The following is a 19,531-nucleotide window of genomic DNA, read 5'->3' as shown; positions in this document are numbered from 1 at the left end:
CAAGTAAGATCTGAAAGAATCAGGTCTATACAGTAAGAGGCCAACACATCTGTTAGCAAACTTTTGTCCTTTTGTTTTCCCACAGAACATTTTATTTGAAACCTTGTAATAAGGAAAAGTAGCTTCATTCCGTTTTATAGAGCTATCAGGGGAACCGCACAATAGTTATGTTTCTTCATGTGGCATGCCCAAACTAACTCAGTAGCCACTGTTTTTAACTGTGCATTGGTGTCTTTGGGGAGACACAGAAACTTTTGATTGATTTAGAAGTATTCCCTGTCTTATTCCAAACTATGAGATTCAGTCTACATATGTGTTTTCACATCCTTTTCTCCATCATACCCAATTGCAAATTTCTTTTCTGCAGATTGTGCAGTAGTTTGTTTTGGTTATTTGCCTCCCTGATCCAGTTATTTATGTCCTTCCATTTGTAATAAGATAACATTGTCATTTAGCCTTATTTTTCAGCGATATTCAGGTCATGCTGGCATTGGTATTATAATCGTTCTCATATTTATTATCTGAACTCTCAAAAAAAAAAACAGTATTGAAAGTTAAATTAACATTATCTTGGTATCGAGATGATACCAAGAAAACCGTCAATCCACAGACAAAGGACTATTAATACCCATGATTACAATGTGCTTAAGTAACACACTTAAGCCTCAGCACTCGCAGTGGTGCAACAAGGGATGATTCATTATTGTGAACAGCAAATCACAGTTGCCAACATCAGCAGTCAGGAGCAAAAACAGTGACAGCAACTGTGGGAAACAGATAATCTATGCCATATCCATCTGCTACAAACACAGTGTTGCTTTCAACTGCTATTTTTTGAGCTGCTGTATGGGTTTGATACTACCCCTCCCTAACCTTCTGTACCCATTGCCAAAAACCTGGATTTGTTGCCTCCCTGAAAGGTCCTCATGACATGGGGCTTTTGTGCTATGACTAGGCATTAGAGGCAAATCTGGGCAGTTTGTCACCCTAGCTCTTCCTATTAAGCTTACATTTATGAGCATTTCCTTCAATTCATCTATTCAATACTGTGGTTGAGAAATTGGGGCTGGATTATTTGTTTGTAGCCTCAAAGATTTTTTTGGTCTCACTTGAATCCAGTTAAGTGCTCTTTTTACTTTTCTGTTAGAATTGTAATCTTCCACACTGCTGTTTCCCTGGAGTGTATTCTACTTGTTGTAATTCATTTTTCCCTTTCCAACTGTGGAACTCACTACATGGATTATTCTTTTTTGTTTGTCAGCTCATGAGGATTCAGGTCTAGTTGTTGAAGTAGCCTAGGAACTGGCAGTCTTGCTAATTGTAGAAGGTAAAATATCCTCTCTTCCTGTGGACCAGAACAAACAAGGTGACTCAATTCCCCTCCTGAGACACACAGAAGCTGCTAAGGGCTCTCCAGTCTTCTGGTCTGTCCCAAGCCCCAAGGCTCCCGGACAAGGAGGTCTCTGTCCATCCATTCACCTGCGCCCTGGCCAGTTTAAAGGCAACAGAACATGTATATTCATGGGAACCAATATCTAAGGAAGGAAGTCAGGAGAACTTGGGAGCCACAGATCTCTGTGAACCAAGCTTTCCTCAAACTGAGTTTCTTCGTTGCCTTCCCTGCAGGTTGTACTTGTTTTCACAGACACGCCCAGCCTGAAGGAGAGAATCACCAGTTCTTTTCCCACATGCAGTTACCTAGAGCCCCAACCTTTCTAACCTTCTGTCTTCCGGAACCCAGTAGCCATTTGTTTCAGGAAAAAGTTGGCAGCGGAAGGGAAAGAAGCTACATTCAGTTTTCTATTTTCCTAGAATGCTTTTAAAAACTTTAAAAAATAGATTTAGTATTCCTGATAATCTCAAAAAGAACAGGCAAGAGATAAGATTTAGAGGTGGGCATAACACTTCTTTTCTAGGTTAAAAAATTGATTTTTTTAAAAAAGTTGATGTTTGTTTATTTTAAATATATTCCTAGATTATTTATGAAAGTTTGTGCCCCATGATGACTATGTGAGAGCACAAATTAAAATTTCAACAAAATAGCAGGTAAGTTATCATAGGCCAACCATTAAGGTAGCAGTCAACAAAACCATATATATTTTAAAGTCAGTCTTCAGTGCTTAAACTTGTTTGATCATGATTTATTGTGCTGTATAAATTCAGAAGAATTGATGAATACTGCTAAATTATTAATTTGCCCAAAGTGTGAGAGGCTACCACCTAAACCATGTGTTATAAATATTAAAGCCATCCCATCTTTAGGACTTATGTGGGCAATGAATTATAAGGACCTCTGCAACTCGATTCTGGGTTAATCATAACTCTTTGCGCCTATGATTCACAATCACATTATCCCCCACTGACCATTAGTTAAAAGTGGAAAGAAGTTTGGAGCTTAGTGGGCAAGGTTAGAATTTATTTCTCTCACATTATTCTCAGGCCTTTTCATTTCTATTTGATGAGGAAAAATAACAGATTTTCATTCTTCAACCTTTATTTTAATTTTCAAAAGCTCTGCTTTGTTTCATTCCTAAGAATCAGAAATGCTAAGAGAGCAATGGCTACAAAATCGACAGGCCTCGAGGGTTCAGAGTCATATAAACCAAATACTCATTTTTTTCCAATGATCTTGAGAAGTAAGCAAACTTTTTCTTAAAAGCCCAATTTTTTTATCTTAATAGCATGACCGTATAGAACTGAGAAAATTGCATGCTTTCTGTGGCCCTGGCCATAAACTACATAGCATTATGTTTCTTTACATAACTGTTGTTTCTCAAACTCCATAGGCTATACCTTACAGGCAAAGGCTACTCTATCTCACATGCTTTTGTATTCCTATGGAGAATCTCCCAGAAATTTATATTTAATGTAGTGCAAAGAGCATAGGAAGATAGCCTTGATCTCACATTCCAAATCTACCACAAATCATTGGTATGACTTGGAGCGAGTCACAATTACCTCACCTGTGAATTAGATATCGTATCAGCTGTCTCACAGTGTTATAAAGAACAAATAAATACGTGTGAAAATGGCATTTTTAGCAGTTGAAAAATGTTTGGTAAATGTTATCTATTATCATAAGAAATAAATGGAGGACAGAGGGAGGATATCCTTTCTTTAGCAAAGGAAATTCCTATCTAACCCTTTTGGTTTAAATGTCACTTTTCCATAATTGTTCCCACTGAATGCTTTTTAATAAGAAAGGACCATCATTTCTGTGTCTCTCTGAAGCTGTCGATTTTGAAGTGAGCTTTTAACAAATTTGCAAAATTAAAGATTCATGTGAGAAAGAATATTGTCCTCCCGATTCAAATCAAGATTGGTGGGATAACAGGTAGAGATAAGTTTGTTTGTGGCATGGACATCTGTAGTTAGTACAGGAGACTGCTACCTAATGAATTAAAAAGCAAAGTGCTTTCAGCATCAGCTCATGATGGAGATGTCAGAACAGGAGCATACAATACATGAGTAATCTATACACAAATAGAAATGTGTCATAATCCCTAACATGTTGAGGAACACAGGTGCAGGTTTTGAAAATGCACTTTCCCATCCTTCACTTTATGTGGCAAGAAATGCAAATATTTGAGAAAATAACATTGAATGTTTACAGTTCTTCCCCTGACAAATGGAAAATTTCAAAAACCTTTAGGTTAGAGGAGTGTGCATAAACGAGAAATGGTTTCCAAAGCATATCTATGTTTTTTAATTGGTTAGGTACTATTGATAAGGAATTTAAATATTTGGGGCTTTCTTATACAGCTATTTCAGTTACCAGAATATTTGAGACTTGTCCTGATTCCTTCCAATAAAAGTTAATTTCAGTTTTCTTTTACCACTTTAAACAAAAACTGTCCGTATGATCCTTACCATAATAGGATTCGTGTTACAACAATGTAGTACTTGACTTATCTCCACTACTGAGTTGTAAGCAGCTTGACGATGGGGGCCCAAGTCTTACCTTTATATTCCTTATAAACTTAACCTTCAGAATTTTAGAGTTAATGTGTAATGATTGTTAGTAAAATTGACTTTAAAGAACAACTGCTATAGAAATAATATAGAAATGGGAACAAAACCTAGCTCCTAGTGTTATCTGGAAAGTGAGAAGTTTATCACCGGGAGGCTGTTGGTATCTCAGGCACTATTATGAGGACACAGATGCTAAGCCTCAATGGTTACCAATGTCAATCAATAACCATAGCATCCTAGCATCTCTACTTTGGGGTCTGGAGATTGAAAACACTAGAGGTGAGGCCGGGCGCGGTGGCTCAAGCCTGTAATCCCAGCACTTTGGGAGGCCGAGACGGGCGGATCACGAGGTCAGGAGATCGAAACCATCCTGGCGAACATGGTGAAACCCCGTCTCTACTAAAGAAATACAAAAAACTAGCCGGGCGAGGTGGCGGGCGCCTGTAGTCCCAGCTACTCTGGAGGCTGAGGCCGGAGAATGGCGTGAACCCGGGAGGCGGAGCTTGCAGTGAGCTGAGATCCGGCCACTGCACTCCAGCCTGGGCGACAGAGCGAGACTCCGTCTCAAAAAAAAAAAAAAGAAAAAAAAAAAAAAAAGAAAACACTAGAGGTGGATATCACTTTGGATTATTTTTCCTTCCTCAAAATGAGACCTGAAATATGCTGACATGAAGCTCCCAGATTCAGTTTTGCTTTCTTCTGTTTAACCTATTATGAAGGACTCTGCTGGTGTGGAATTCATTAGCAAATAAATCAATGGCATGTGATTCAGTTACCTACCTAAACATGGCCTCAAGAACAGGGCTAGTTGAAAAATTTTAAGAAAACTCCATTACCTAGTTAGATGGATTGAAAATTTTTAGACCAGTCCTTCAGTTATTATTCTGTTGAAAAGTGAGTTTAGGCTTTGTTGATGAGTATTTTATAGAGTTTTAATTTGATGGTTAAAAACCATTCAAAAGGCAGTGATTATATGTTTTAATTGATGAAAAAGGCCAGGGCCATTTTTAAAAGCTAAAATAGTTTGGGTTACTATGCAACATTTCGTTGCCATTGCTACAGGCTATAATCATACTGTCTTAATGATTCTCTTTTTTAAAAATCCATTCATAATGCTTTGGAACATCGGTATTGCAAGAGACAGCATATATAATGGCAAAGATAATGTTACTATACATTTAAGTAGAGCTCTACAGTTCACAAAGCCTTGACAACAAAGCTAGAAAACTTTTCTAACAGCAAAGCAATATGTCCCCTGCTGGGGAGGTCCCTTGAGGTTTGTAAAGAAGCTGCCAGGGGATCCAGGAGGCCAAACTAACAGTTTAAAACAGAAGATAATCACAAAAAATCAAAGTAGGTTGTTAGAGGAAGCTTCAAGGTCACTGCTACTCCCAATCACTGTAAATTTAGACCTAGGGAGCTAAAAGCAGATCTGCAAGTTGGTTGCAAAGGATCAGAGAAAAGAGGGAAACTATGGGATAACTCTGTGGGTGAGAAATCAATGTAGAGGAAACCTATACAAGTGTTTTTCCTTCTCTCACACCAAGACTCCAAGCATCTCCTAGTTTATAATTATATCAAACCCCATGTATATAAAATTGTTTCTGATGATATTACTCATATTTTTAATCATCAGCATCATTAGTAATAAAAAAGCAGTGTGTATAGGCTGTCAGGATTGTTAAAATGCATACTCCCAGGCCTTAAACATCAAACATCATCATGCAGTAAGTTTGGGATTAGATCTAGAATCTACATATCTAACACAAAAATCCCCTAGTAATTCTAATGGTGGTGGTCTTAGCATCACATTGTGAGAAACACTGACTGATAGTACCTAAACTAGGATCTAGGGTACCACAGACACTCCATGAGTAATACTTGCATTACATGCTTTCTTTAGGGAAAAAACTTTTGTCTGTTTCAATACCTCATGGTTTGGTTGGGGTTCACCTCAACAAAAGACAGTAAGTATCCACTGAGCACAGTTAACTGGACTGAAGGGTTTAGGCCATTCATTGTTTCATACAAAACTTTTTACTGGGTATCCAATGTTGGTGGGATCTAAGCAAATGTATTTAAAAGGCAACAATTAAATGTTTCTTTTATATTTACTTCCTTTACTTTTATGTTTAGATATTCCATTCTTTTTCAGTACTAAAAGAAGTCTCACATGTTCTTCTAGTTTTTCTTTTCTTAAAACTTTGTTTTTTAAAAATTATATTTATTACACTACAGAAATGTATTTTGTCTGGTGTGACGTAGCGCTCTGATATTGACATTTTTGCAATTATCACCAGTCCCAGTCACATTTTTTGAATATTTCGTATTTGCCACACTGATTTGATTTATTGACTTTCTAATGCAGCCTTATTTTTAAAGAGAGGTGAAAGTTTTATGATGGCAGAGGATTCTTTTATTATTATTATTATACTTAAGTTCTGGGATACATGTGCAGAACGTGCAGGTTTGTTACATAGGTATACACGTGCCATGATGGTTTGCTGCACCCATCAACCTGTCACCTACATTAGGTATTTCTCCTAATGCTATCCCTCCCCTAGCCCGCTGACCCCACAACAGGCCCTGGTGTGTGATGTTCCCCTCCCTGTGTCCATGTGTTCTCATTGTTCAACTCTCACTTATGAGTGAGAATATGTGGTGTTTGGTTTTCTGTTCCTGTGTTAGTTTGCTGAGAATGATGGTTTCCAGCTTCATCCATGTCCCTGCAAAGGACATGAACTGCCAGCAATTCCATTACCGGGTATATACCCAAGGGATTATAAATCATTCTACTATAAAGACACATGCACATGTATGTTTACTGCAGCACTATTCACAATAGCAAAGACTTGGAACCAACCCAAATGCCCATCAATGATAGACTGGATAAAGAAAATGTGGCACATATATGCTATGGAATACTATGCAGTCTAATACAGTCTTTATATGACATTTAAATACTTTTAAAAACAGGAGGCTTTTATTCTGTTCCACTGATTTTCTATTCTGAAATACATTTTGTGCTGTTTTATTTTTAAGCTTTATAGCTTGTCTCATTACTTGGTATTCTAAGTCTCCGATAATTATTATTTTTTTAATTTTCAAAATTTCTTTACTATTCTTATCTGTTTTCTCCTAATTAAATTTGCAAAGGTCTTAAGAAGTTCTAAAATAAACTTTGGGCATTTTATTTAGAATTACATTTTGTATTGGAGAATCTGAGGAAAATTTAAATGTCTTTTGTAATTATATATCCGCATGCTTAGGAATATGTTATATCTATCCAGAAACTTGTTCAAGCCGTCTTCAGTCAAGTGTTAAGGTGTTCTTCATATAGCTCCTACTAATTTATTGTTAAATTTATCTCTCTGTATTTATATTTAGTGTACATAGATATTTTTATTCAAACTATCATCTCATTAATATATTAATAGAAAAACAAATAATTTGTATATATCCATTTACGATCAATCTATTTTTTGAAATCTGAATTTTTAAAATACTTTTTCACTTGATTCTGGTGGGCTTCTTAAATATATCATCAAATAATGATAATTTTGTCTCTACTGGATGATAATTTTTTCCTAATAGATTGAAATCATAGTTTTGCTTCCATCCTTTTTTGCATAGGATAAAGTTGTTACAATAATGTTAATTTTGGGTTAATAGTAAGCATCATTTTCTTTACTTTAATGGTAATGCAGTGAGAGTTTAAGCTTGAAATAGGTTTGCTGTTGTTTGAAGCATTCTGTATCTCATTATGGATTTTCTTTATTCCTGGTTTACCACTAGATAGATAATAGATAGATAACTGTTTATAATTTTGCCAAGTATCTTTCTTGTGTCTATTGAAAGATCATTTAAAAGTTTTATAAAGTCTCATTTGTAAGATATACTGTCACCCCAGTAACATTTCCAATACTAAACCAGTGTTGCTTTTCCTTGTTTAATAATGTTGCATTATTCTTTTAATATAAGCAAACTAACCTTGGAGTTTAACTATTACTTCTATTTATTTTATGAATTCCTTAAGTCCATTTTTACATGTAATAAAGTGAAAATATACTTTATTGAGATGCTTAGGGTAGTAGGTCAGGCTTTTTTTGAGGGAGGTAAATTTGTGACTCAGTGTATGAGTCATTACTGAGGGGAAAAAAAATAATCACTAAAGACATTGTAAGTGAACCAGAGTAAAGTTATGTTCCAAAAATGATGATAGAGGAAGTTGTGGAATCGTTGTATTTTCCTCATTGCAATGCCCACCAGGGAGTTTTCTTCTAAGTTCAGCTGCAAGATATCCACAGGCCACATGCGATAACAGATTAATTTAGAAGGATATAGGACAGGAGATGCAGCTCATCAGCAGGGCAGCATTGCTCATTTTTCTTCAATGTGAGTTGTACTTGCAGCTTTCAGTTAGAACAGGGATGACATGCAAGATGATACCTATGTTGAGTGAGCGCAGAAACCCACCTGGCTTAGAAGCCTGGTAACACAAGTCATCAGTAGCTCTTGTAATAACTCCAAAGGCATAACTTTCAGGGTCCCCAAAAGGGACAGTCCCAGTCACATGAATCACTGAAATGGTAGAAGCTCAAAGACATGGCTTCCTTTCATGCATTTTTTGTTCTCTCAATCCAAATGACATTTTCCACTCAAGGATCATTTTACTACAAGCAACGTGGCCTAAAAGTATAGTAAACATTCGACCTTTTCCATGTTTTCAGAACAGAGCTATAAATTAACCAAAGTACAAATTATCATTCAGAATAAAAGTTTACTTAGAAATACAGTCTGCCCTCCATATCTGCAGGTTCTGCAGATGCAGATTCAACCAACCATGAACTGAAAATATTTTTAAAACACAATAGAGAGTAATAATATAATAAAAATACAAATTAAAAACAATACAATGCAACAACTGTTTACATACTATGTACATTGTATTAGGTATCATAAGTAATCTAGACATGATTTAAGTATACTGGAGGATGTATAGAGATTATATGCAAATACTATGCCATTTTATAAAGGACTTGAGTATCCCTGGATTTTGGTATCCACAGGGGTTCTGAAATCAATCCCCAACAGATACTGAAGGACAACTGTATGTTCTATTATTTTTGGCATAATTAAATATATACCAATGTAATGTTGTTCATCCTGTCTATGTAAATTAAAATTCCAACTTTAAACCCTATTTCTTCTTTTGTTCTTCATTTTTTCACAGGTAAAATATGGAAATTATGCTTTTGTATGGGATGCAGCTGTATTGGAATATGTGGCTATCAATGACCCAGATTGTTCCTTTTACACCATTGGAAATACTGTTGCTGATCGGGGATATGGAATTGCATTACAACATGGCAGTCCTTACCGAGATGTTTTTTCACAAAGGTAAGATTTGTGTATGACCAAATAAGGGGAGAGATGAAATTTAGACAAAGAATATCCATTGGTTACCCGATCTGGTTTATTACATTTTGTTTCCTTTGTTAGGAGAAGCACAATAAACAACAACAACAAAAAAGATAGTTATAAGTGGTTGTTCAATAAGACACTTATTACCTAAAACATGAAGTATTATTTTTCCCATAAGTAGTGGGAGAAATAATGCTACATATAACTGGTTTTACTTTCAAAAAATTGATATGGCAAAGAAAGTAGGTGTGTTAGTTATTTCTATTAGAAGTAAACTAGTAATCTAGTCTGAATTTTTAGTAACAAATGTCACAGAGTTAAGAAAATGAATTCATTCTAAGAATACAAAAGCATAACATAAACTTCAGGACCAAGTTAAAGTTCTGATGAACTGAAGCACATAATGACAGGGATGTTTCCACCTGAATTTTGCAAAGGAAACAGTTAAGATTTTGGAATTCCCCACTTAGCATCAAAGTATACGGTAGATTTTGTCATGGAAATCAAGGAGATAACTTATTAAGACATTATATCCATTTTCAAATAAGAATGTTCTATGATAAAGTAGTTGTTTACAATGGAAGACTTTTAAATATATATTTTAGATTAACAATGCATATGAAAGACTTGGGCCTGAAAGGAATGCACAAAGATTACTGCATTTCATTCTATCTCCTACCAAACAAGCCTGGACCTAAGACAGATTAATACCTTCCACGTAGAAGTATATCCTATTTTATACTGAAAGTACATTTTGTTTAGTTTCTAGATTTTCTTCTACCTATTCTCTAGAATCTAATGATAGTCTAAGAGGGCAGTTCCAGATAGTACTAAGGCCGTAAATTTCAAACAATTTGAGTTATATTTCTCCAAATTTTAGGATAACAAAACAGCCAGGCATTTTGTGTGTATTTTTTTAAAAGAACTAAAAATCAGTAGTTCACAATTTATGCCATAACTCTTCCATTAGCAAACCATAAAAATCTAAACCTCTCTCATGACATGTAAAATGAAGTTAGATTAATTCTAAGGTCCTGTATTAGTCAGCTTTTCTGTGTAGAAAACAACTCTAAAGTATAAGTGATTTAGAAAAGTTACTTCTCATTCATGAAACAAGGCTGTAATTTGGTTGTGCTCTGCTTCAAACTGTGGGTCAACTGCAGGTCTACTCTGTGCAAGCTTCTCATTCCAAGGCCCAGGCTGAAGAAGCCGACCTAACAGGGACATGCTGTTCTCACTGCAAAGAGCATTTGCAAAAGAGGTTGGCAGAAACCTGCAGTGTCTCCTGTGCTTCTTGCTTGGATGTGGCATATGTTCCATCTGCCCACAGATCACAAACCAAAGCAAGTCTCATGGCCAAGCTCAAAATTAATGGAGTGGGTAAATGTACTCCCCATACAGGGAAGGAAGGAATAAAGGATTATGAATAGGCTGGACGCAGTGGTTCATACCTGTAATCCCAGCACTTTGGGAAGCCAAGGCAGGTGGATCACTTGAGGCCAGGAGTTTGAGACTAGTCTGGCCAACATGGAGAAACCCCATCTCTACTAATAATATGAAAATTATCCAGGTGTGGTGGTGCATGCCTATAATCCCAGCTACTTGGGAGGCTGAGGCATGAGAATCGTTTGAGCCTGGGAGGTGGAGGTTGCAGTGAGCTGAAAGTGAAATACATAGGCATTAACTGAGAAGCAAAATACTAAATAATAATCAATCAAAACACATTTATTGATGAGCAAATTCTCAGAGGAACAAACTACAAAAATCAATTATGCCATAGGGAATCAGTTTCTGTATCATGCCATAGGGAATCAGATTTCTGAATCAGTCTGTAAAGCACTTGGCATCTAGTTGGAGATACAAGACCCATGCACAAGAAACAAAGAAAAATACAGACATTTCTATAAATGTGTGTTGATATATATGTATTAATATCAGTATTGTTTATTATTTTAAGTTATGTAGTTAAGGTATTGAAATAATTGAACAGCATGCAGAATAGTTAAGCAAAGGAAAATGAGTGAAACTCTCCAGAGAAGGTAAGCCTGGAACTTGACCTTGATCAGGCAAGGCGAAATAAGGAGAAATAACAAATAGAAGAGACCCTTCTAATTGCTTTTAATTTAGATGTGAGAATGGAAAAGTATAATAGAATAAAAAGGGATCCCGGGTTTCATGGTGAAAGACCAGCAGAACTGTTTAATGAATCCTTAACATTACTCAGATAATTGAGAAAAGGATTATTGATTATTGATTAGTTATGGTTACTTGGCTTTTTCATTACTAAAAATGTTCTTGTTTTTCGGACTTGATTTTCTGGATTTTTTTTTTTTTTGAGACATTGTTTCACTCTTGTCGCCCAGACTGGGGTGCAGTGGCATGATCTCGGCTGACTGCACCCTCCCCATCCCGGGTTCAAGCGATTCTCCTGCCTCAATCTCCCGAGTACCTGGGATTACACGTGCATGCCACCACACCCGGCTAATTTTTTGTATTTTGAGTAGAGATGGGATTTCGCCATGTTGGGCAGGCTGGTCTTGAACTCCTGACATCAGGTAATCCACCCGCCTCAGCCTTCCAAAGTGCTGAGATTACAGGCATGAGCCACTGTACCCAGAGATTTTCTGGATCTTTTATGTAAAAAAAAATGCATGAACATAATAGTAATTAAATAAATATTTAATAAATTACACCAAGTGTTGCATTTCTTATTAGCCCTGTGATGCTTTACCTATCAGAGATTTTAATTCTCAGAAAATATACTCTAGTGAACTGCTAAAAAGTAATATTAAGCATTGAACATTATTTTTCCTTTGTTTGATATGCAGTATAGATGTTGGCAGTTTAAATTGTTCCTTTCTGTGGAGTTTCTTGATAATGACATCCTGCATCCTGATTCCCTGGACAAATGGAGAGAGGGAGAGCCAGGAAAGAAGCAGGACCTGGCAATCATCAGTGCTGTGCCAGCTCCTCTCTTTATACACATGTGCCACATTAATTTATCACCCAAAACCTCTTGCTAAATTCAGAAAATATTTGCATTTGTTCCATTTTTTTATAGTCATAAGGAAAAAGACATCTTCCCTTTTTGTTAACTGATTTCAAAAACTATGAAGATCATCAAATTTAACCATTTTAGTACATTCTGGTCAATATGTTTTATACATCGGCATCCAGGGCCATTGATTAAACTAAATAACTTATTACTATTGTGATTATCTTCAATGAAAATATAGTATACTAGGTGATTTTAATAATTCAATATTACTTTTCAGGTGACTATATTTCTATAACACAACTTCTAAAATATTAAGTTACTTTAATATGTAACAAATATTAGCATGTAAAATAAAAAATATATAGTGATACAGTAACTACATTTATTATCTGCTACCTGTCAGATGTCTTCTATGTTTATGTATTTCATAGGCACTTTAGAACAATCATATGAGGTGTTGCACATTTGTTCATTATAGCATTGCTTATTAGTACATGACTGCTATGCTACAAGTGCATACACTGAGTGGATGAGTCTGCACCTGGACAACTTTTGAATTCAGCTTAGGAGATATGGGTTATAGTGATACACTCACATGTACGATTGTATGTGAGTGAACACACATTGGAATGACTTCAAGGAACCAGTAAGCGCTACAATTTATATAACTATAGAAATGGCTAGAAGAGTTTTGCTTCCTTTTGTGTGCTTTCTGCACATAAACTAGATAACTTGGCAGCAGACGTTAAAGTCAGTCTTTTTTTTTTTTTTTTTTTTTTGGTCATCAGATGTGTGTGTGGGGGGGTAAGTAAGGCTTGCAGTGAATTCTCTACCTGACACTATTTGTCATCGGATGTTTTATGTGGTACTCACCTTGTAACTTCTTAGTTTAAAAAAATTTAGTCATATGTTGTCTCATTAAAGGCGTTTAAGAATGAAGAAAACTGAATTTTTCAGGTTGCCTTCATCGTGCAATAAATAAAATTAACTCCAGTGTTGACTTCAGAATCTTAACGATGCAGAAAGCTAAAAAGAAAACCAAAAAAAATGAGCTCACGTCTGTTCTCAAATCTTAAGTGGATATTAGGAAAAACTAATTCATTAGTTTAATTTTATAGTTCATCCATAAAGAGGTCACATTTTGCTTATTGGCTTCTAGTCCCTAAACTTGGAATATAGAACTACTCAAAGCACAAAAACAATTACATGTTCCAAGTTGCGTGGAGAATAATTTTTCTTGGATTCATGATAGTGACACATATATAAACAGGTGTTCAAAACTAATCACAGAATTTGAGAATTTTTGGAAATGGAATTAACAGTATCTATCCTCTTTCTGACAGGGATGAAAGTAGTTCACAGGAATAAACAACTGGCTTAGAATCACAAAAAGAAGCAATAAAAGTGGAAAAAATTCAAAATTTCTGATTTCATATCCATTTTTCTGGTCACTATACGTTCTATCTTCCCTTATATTTCTTGTAAAAGCATGTAAGAATAATGTCAAGCTTATATTCTTATATTGTCCTTACTACATGCTAGACTCTAAGCTCCTACACATAATAACCTGTGAGGTAAATACTGTTGCTGTCCTAATTGTACAGACCCAGAAACTGGGACATAATGAAGTAAAGTAACCTGCGCAAGTTCACGAAGCTGTCGATTATTAGAGCTGAGATTCAAACCCGGAGTCTGGCTCCAAAAATTGGGTCTCTTAACCATTCTGCTATACTGCTTTTCCCAAAAATGACATATGATTTTAACAAGTGTGTTTCAAGTAAATACTTAGGGATTCTCTTTCTATCTCTCTCTATACATGCACGCATGCACAGACACAGACACACACAGAGTAGAATTAATCACAATCCTTGATCCTTCACCAATACTGTCATTATTGGTCCATAAATAGCTACTTTTATTCATTTATTTGGTTAGTTTTAAACTCCTTAGTTGTAGTCTTTTTTCCTATTAACTATTAGAATATTTAATTTAATATTATAACTATTGGAATTATTTTCCTATTAACTATTAGAATATTTAGTGCTTTCTTTTTGTATTTTTACTTGGATTCAAAAAGAGAATATTAGATCTTTTTAGCTCCCTCTATCTTGATACTTCTTACACTTTACCTCTTGGGTCCTACCTCCTGTTGTTAAGCTCCTGAGCTCCTTGAGTTCACGCATGTGTTTGTACATCTCTAGTGCCTACTTTCTTGTTTAGCGTGCAGTAAGCATTCAATAATTATTTCATACATGATAAAAGATCTACTTAATTTTTGGCTAAAGGTCAGCCCATTTACTTATAGCCAGATAAACCTCTGTGCTTTTTGCTTGCTTGATAATTTCTAACGTCTTCCTTTTTATCATAATTATTTTTTCTTTCTTGGTTTCTACAGTTTTTCATCCAACCAATAAAAAAGCTAAGAAAAAAAAAGCTAAGAAGAAAAAGAAAACAAACACAGCACCTGCCTACCCTTCTTTCCAACTCCCTACTGTAATAATTTTTATGCATTCATTCCCACAAGGAAAGTAAAAAACATTCCTTTAACTTGAAAGCATAATCCTAATCCTTTAATTCCCCAATTGGAATGGGGTGCTTTCCAAGCATTCTGTTCACCATTTTGGAAGGGGAATAAAGCAGCCCCTATTGATTGCCCACTTAGTGCCTCCAGGATTGGTAAACAAATGGCTTAAGCTCTGTATTCAGCTGGTTAAAAGAATCTCTCAGAAAGTTACATAAAACCAGAAGTTAAACAGTTTACTGGCTTCCCTTTAGAGATGCAAAATATAAACTAGCCCCAAGCTCTGAGAGCAGAAGTGATGTTACTGAGACACATTTGTAAACATTAAGCAATATGAAAGTATACATTAAACCATGCAGTATAGACAACACTTGCAGAAAAAATTTTAAGGAAAACGAAATCAGTGAAGACTAGAATAAAAAAGGTTACTAGACTTGAGCAGGGAGAATTCAAGAATAAATCAAATTTGGATATGAGAACAGGTGCAGGTAAAATAGGAAAACATGAGAAATTCACATAAATAAAAACAGTCATCATGTGTTGAAAGGATGATGAGAAGGAACAACTTGACTGGAGATAATATTAGTCGAGGGATTTAGGTAGAGAAACTAAAATTGAACATGACAGACTATCAACAGCTGCTAGTTATAAAGCATCTACTGCGCTAAACACTTGATATGTTTCATATACTGCTTGCCACAACTCTGTGCATTGCATTTCATAAATTTGAGGAAACTGAGCCTCAGACTTAAGTATCTTGCCAAATTCACATAGCTAATAACAAACAGATCTAGGACTCAGGTTGAAGCTCATGTCCTTACTCAGCACCCTCCACCAGCTTTGTGGGGCTCTGAGAAGAGAAATATCTGTACAGAGGAGGATTTGAGGAGTCTGAGGTGTTAGGTTAACTATTCATTGAGGAAGGCCATTTGCAAGGCTGCTGTAGTATTCCAGCTGGGAAGCAGTAAGAATACTACAAAAGAATGATGAAAAAGGATTAGAAAAAAAGATAAGTCTGGAGAAGGGATAGGGACAACTTGGTGAAAAATCAAAGAAGTGCGTAAAATCCGGGAACCTGAATGAGAAAGGCTGTGCAGATTTCAGTGGCCACAAACAGCCCCCTCGTTTCTCCTACTTCTTCCAGCTCTCTAACTTCTCCTTCTTGGTCATCTGTTACAAGTTTGCATCAGCTCTATTTCATCATTTTTAGAAAGGCAACGATTAGTTATTTTAATTATGATCATTCACTGCCCAGTAAACAGATAATTTTTTTCTAAGAACCATATAGCCTACAGATTTCTATTCTGTTGTTACTCACATCACAGTCACAGATTCCTATTGATATTCTTCTTCTCTCTCACAATACATCAGATTTTTTTTATTTATATATATATACACACATGTTTTATTTATGTGTGTATATATAATAATATATCTATTATATATATTTATACACATATTTTTGCTTTAAAAGAATGACATTTTATCCTATAAAATGTGAAAGGAAATTATTTTCTTTTCTCACATAATACACGTCTATTTAGATAAGGACTACCCTCTGGAATCCATACAAAGGAATATGCTCTTCCTATATCAGAGCAACCTCCTCTTTAAAACATCTGTTTTAAATTTAGAATTTTTAATTTAAAAAACTTCAATAAACAAGAAAAATGAGTAAGCTTATTGGTCTATCAATCTTTTTCTGTTTCCTGAATCCTTGTGGAGCTATTTTTATGACAAATATCCTGTGAGTTTTAGTAAGCACCCTGACTGCTACTTCTACTGGAGAATCTAAATAATTTACATCTATTTTAGAGTTTAATCTAAATAGATGACAGAGTAAGTATAGTTAGTGATATTTCCAGTATGTGAATATTTCAAAAATATTTATGGGCTCCATATGATTTGAGATTAGTTTTATTAATCTTGCCAAGCTGTAGCCAAATTTTAAACAATTATAAACCTTTACTTTCAAGAAGCATATAGCATTCTCACTGCTAAGCACAAACGTAGGCATCAAACAGCAACCCCATGGGGTAGATTTTTAAGTGATACGTGTTTCCATTCTTCTTGTACTACATCATACAGCATTCAGGGAACACTGTATTCAAGATACAACAGTACCCTTTATGAACAAGCATCTTTATTAGACTTTTCTGGGATAAGTCCTGAGCTACAGGGAAGATAAATGACTAGTGCAAGGTGCAAGGCAGTATTTCAGCTGGATAATAAGCCCATGACGCTGGACCAAGCTGCTTTTCAAGCAGCAAGTCTGATCAGCCATTTTACAAATAAGATTTGTGCTGTTTCTAGATCTCAGTAAATATTGTTTCTTTAAAAAAACCGTTGGTTTACAAAAAGCGTAGTTATTTTACCGATATAATCTAGGTGTTAGTAAAGGCTTTTAAACAAAATATTCCAGAACTTAAAACCACAAATTTGCATTGCACTTGAAAATACACACACACACACACACACACACACGCACACACGCACACACATACACACACACACTCTCCAGAGTAATTATCACTCTCTCAAAAACCCTTTTATTCCCTTATAGTTAAATCACATTTTTAACATTCAAAACACTCATTCTACTCAACAAACATAGCCTCAAGACACTTTTTACTGTTTGAAAAATTCAGTCTACTTTTAAAAGGAAAATTTGATGTCATCAAAAATAAAGAACATGCTACTTTTTCATAGACCCTTAAAATATTGTAAGCATAGTGACATCATGGGAATAAACATGTGGGCTTACATAATAATTATGTCAGTAGAGGAAACAATCATAGATTTTGAGCCATGAGTGAGCCTTTGGCATGCATTTAGATAACTCTCTGATTTTTCAAATGTGAAACCAAGAAGGGAAGTGGGGTGCCCTGCCCAGGGTATAACCCTTGATTAAAACCATGCCCTGGAGACCACTGGTCCAGGCTACCAGTCCAGTGTCCCATCCCCTGCCCTGTTCTGCCAGTTCCTTTTGTTTAAAAAAAATCAGTTTTTATCCCTAAAATTTACCAGTAAAATATATGTTTTCACAAACATAGTCATGTCAATATATTACATAAAGGACAGGAATATTCATTAGGAAATAATTTAACAGAGCCATAAACATAACTAGAACATCTGTTTAAAAATTGTCATTACTTCATAGACACAAGAAAATGCAGCACAAAGATGAATAGAGTGCTTTGGAATGTGTTCTCTAACTTATAAAGAAACTCTGCTGTAGCCTAAAATAGGCTGCTACATTCATTGAAAACTCACCAGGTGCCAAGTATCACTATAAAGGCCCTAACTATGTTAAATCATTTAATTCTCATAATAAGCTTGTGAGATAAATATTATTAGCTTTATTTTATAGAAGAGGAAACTAAATCACAGAAATGATTTGAAATTTTCCAAAATCATAAAACTAATAAGTGACAAAGCCAGGCTTTGAACCCATGCTGTCAAAGACTATACTATCCTGGCTCATTTTCCCACAAGTCTAAGAACATGCACCAATGCTGGAAAAGGATAATAAGGATCTAAATTGTCTTCATGACTGCCGGCGTGACTGCCTTCCTTCATATTAAAATGCTGTTGCACATTTTAGTTTAAATGAAATGCAGAATATTTCTAGAAACTTAAATGGTATAACAATACCAAAGGGTCCTCCATTACAGGGAGGGAGAGATCCGTCTGAAATTGAAGCTGTCTTACATCAACTGACTAGAAGTAAATATATTGAAAATTGAAAGCTATGGGAGGATACTGAAATATTTTCCCTTCCTCTCACCTTCCTTTGCTACAAGTTAGCTTAAGACTCTACATAATCAAAACTTTAATTCTTCTTTCATGGAAGTTTTAATTCATCATTACATTTTAATTGGTGGAATTCATAATTGCCTCTTATCTATCTCATTTCATAGCTCTTTGAGCAGTTCAAATAAACTAACATCATAATTGGTCAGACTGTCTACTTACATGTTAAATGTTTACTAATGTGAAACAGAATCTGATACTTCTAGACATGAATTATGGCTAAGATGAAAATATAAGAATTTTTATATGGAATAAGAGCCATTATTCTGTATAGCCCAGATAAGTCTAATATAAGCTCTAATGATTTCTGTATTTGTGAAATTAGTTCTCTGTTTTAACACCAATTTCAAAACGAGAAATATATACCTCAATGGATTCATTTACTTTTTTTCTTTTTATTTATCTATTTATTTATTTTATTATACTTTAAGTTCTAGGGTACATGTGCACAATGTGCAGATTTGTTACATATGTATACATGTGCCATGTTGGTGTGCTGCACCCATCAACTTGTCATTTGCATTAGGTATATCTCCTAATGCTATCCCTCCCTCTCCCCCAACCCCATGGCAGGCCCCGGTCGGTGTGTGACGTTCCCCTTCCTGTGTCCAAGTGTTCTCATTGTTCAATTTCCACCTATGAGTGAGAACATGCGGTGTTTGGTTTTTTTTCCTTGCTATGTTTTCTGAGAATGATGGTTTCCAGCTTCATCCATGTCCCTACAAAGGACATGAACTCATCCTTTTTTATGGCTGCATAGTATTCCATGATGTATATGTGCCACACTTTCTTAATCCAATCTA

At 35.4% G+C, this 19,531-nt stretch overlaps 1 protein-coding gene across 3 annotated transcripts in view; it reads left to right on the top strand.

The window, feature by feature from the left end:
* The window catches only part of LOC105479619 (glutamate ionotropic receptor delta type subunit 2), a 1,566,744-nt gene that overhangs the window by 1,380,273 nt on the left and 166,940 nt on the right, over window positions 1-19,531 (top strand). For all 3 annotated transcript variants that reach the window (XM_024792196.2, XM_011737665.3, XM_011737663.3), the window contains exon 14: window positions 9,206-9,372. In XM_024792196.2, coding sequence (XP_024647964.1) covers window positions 9,206-9,372 — 167 coding nt within the window. The remainder of the gene's footprint in view (window positions 1-9,205; window positions 9,373-19,531) is intronic.

This window comes from Macaca nemestrina, chromosome 3, assembly GCF_043159975.1.
Source record: "Macaca nemestrina isolate mMacNem1 chromosome 3, mMacNem.hap1, whole genome shotgun sequence".
NCBI classification, from domain to species: domain Eukaryota; kingdom Metazoa; phylum Chordata; class Mammalia; order Primates; family Cercopithecidae; genus Macaca; species Macaca nemestrina.
Note: the sequence above shows the minus strand (reverse complement) of the source record. Positions and strands in the feature narration are given on the sequence as shown.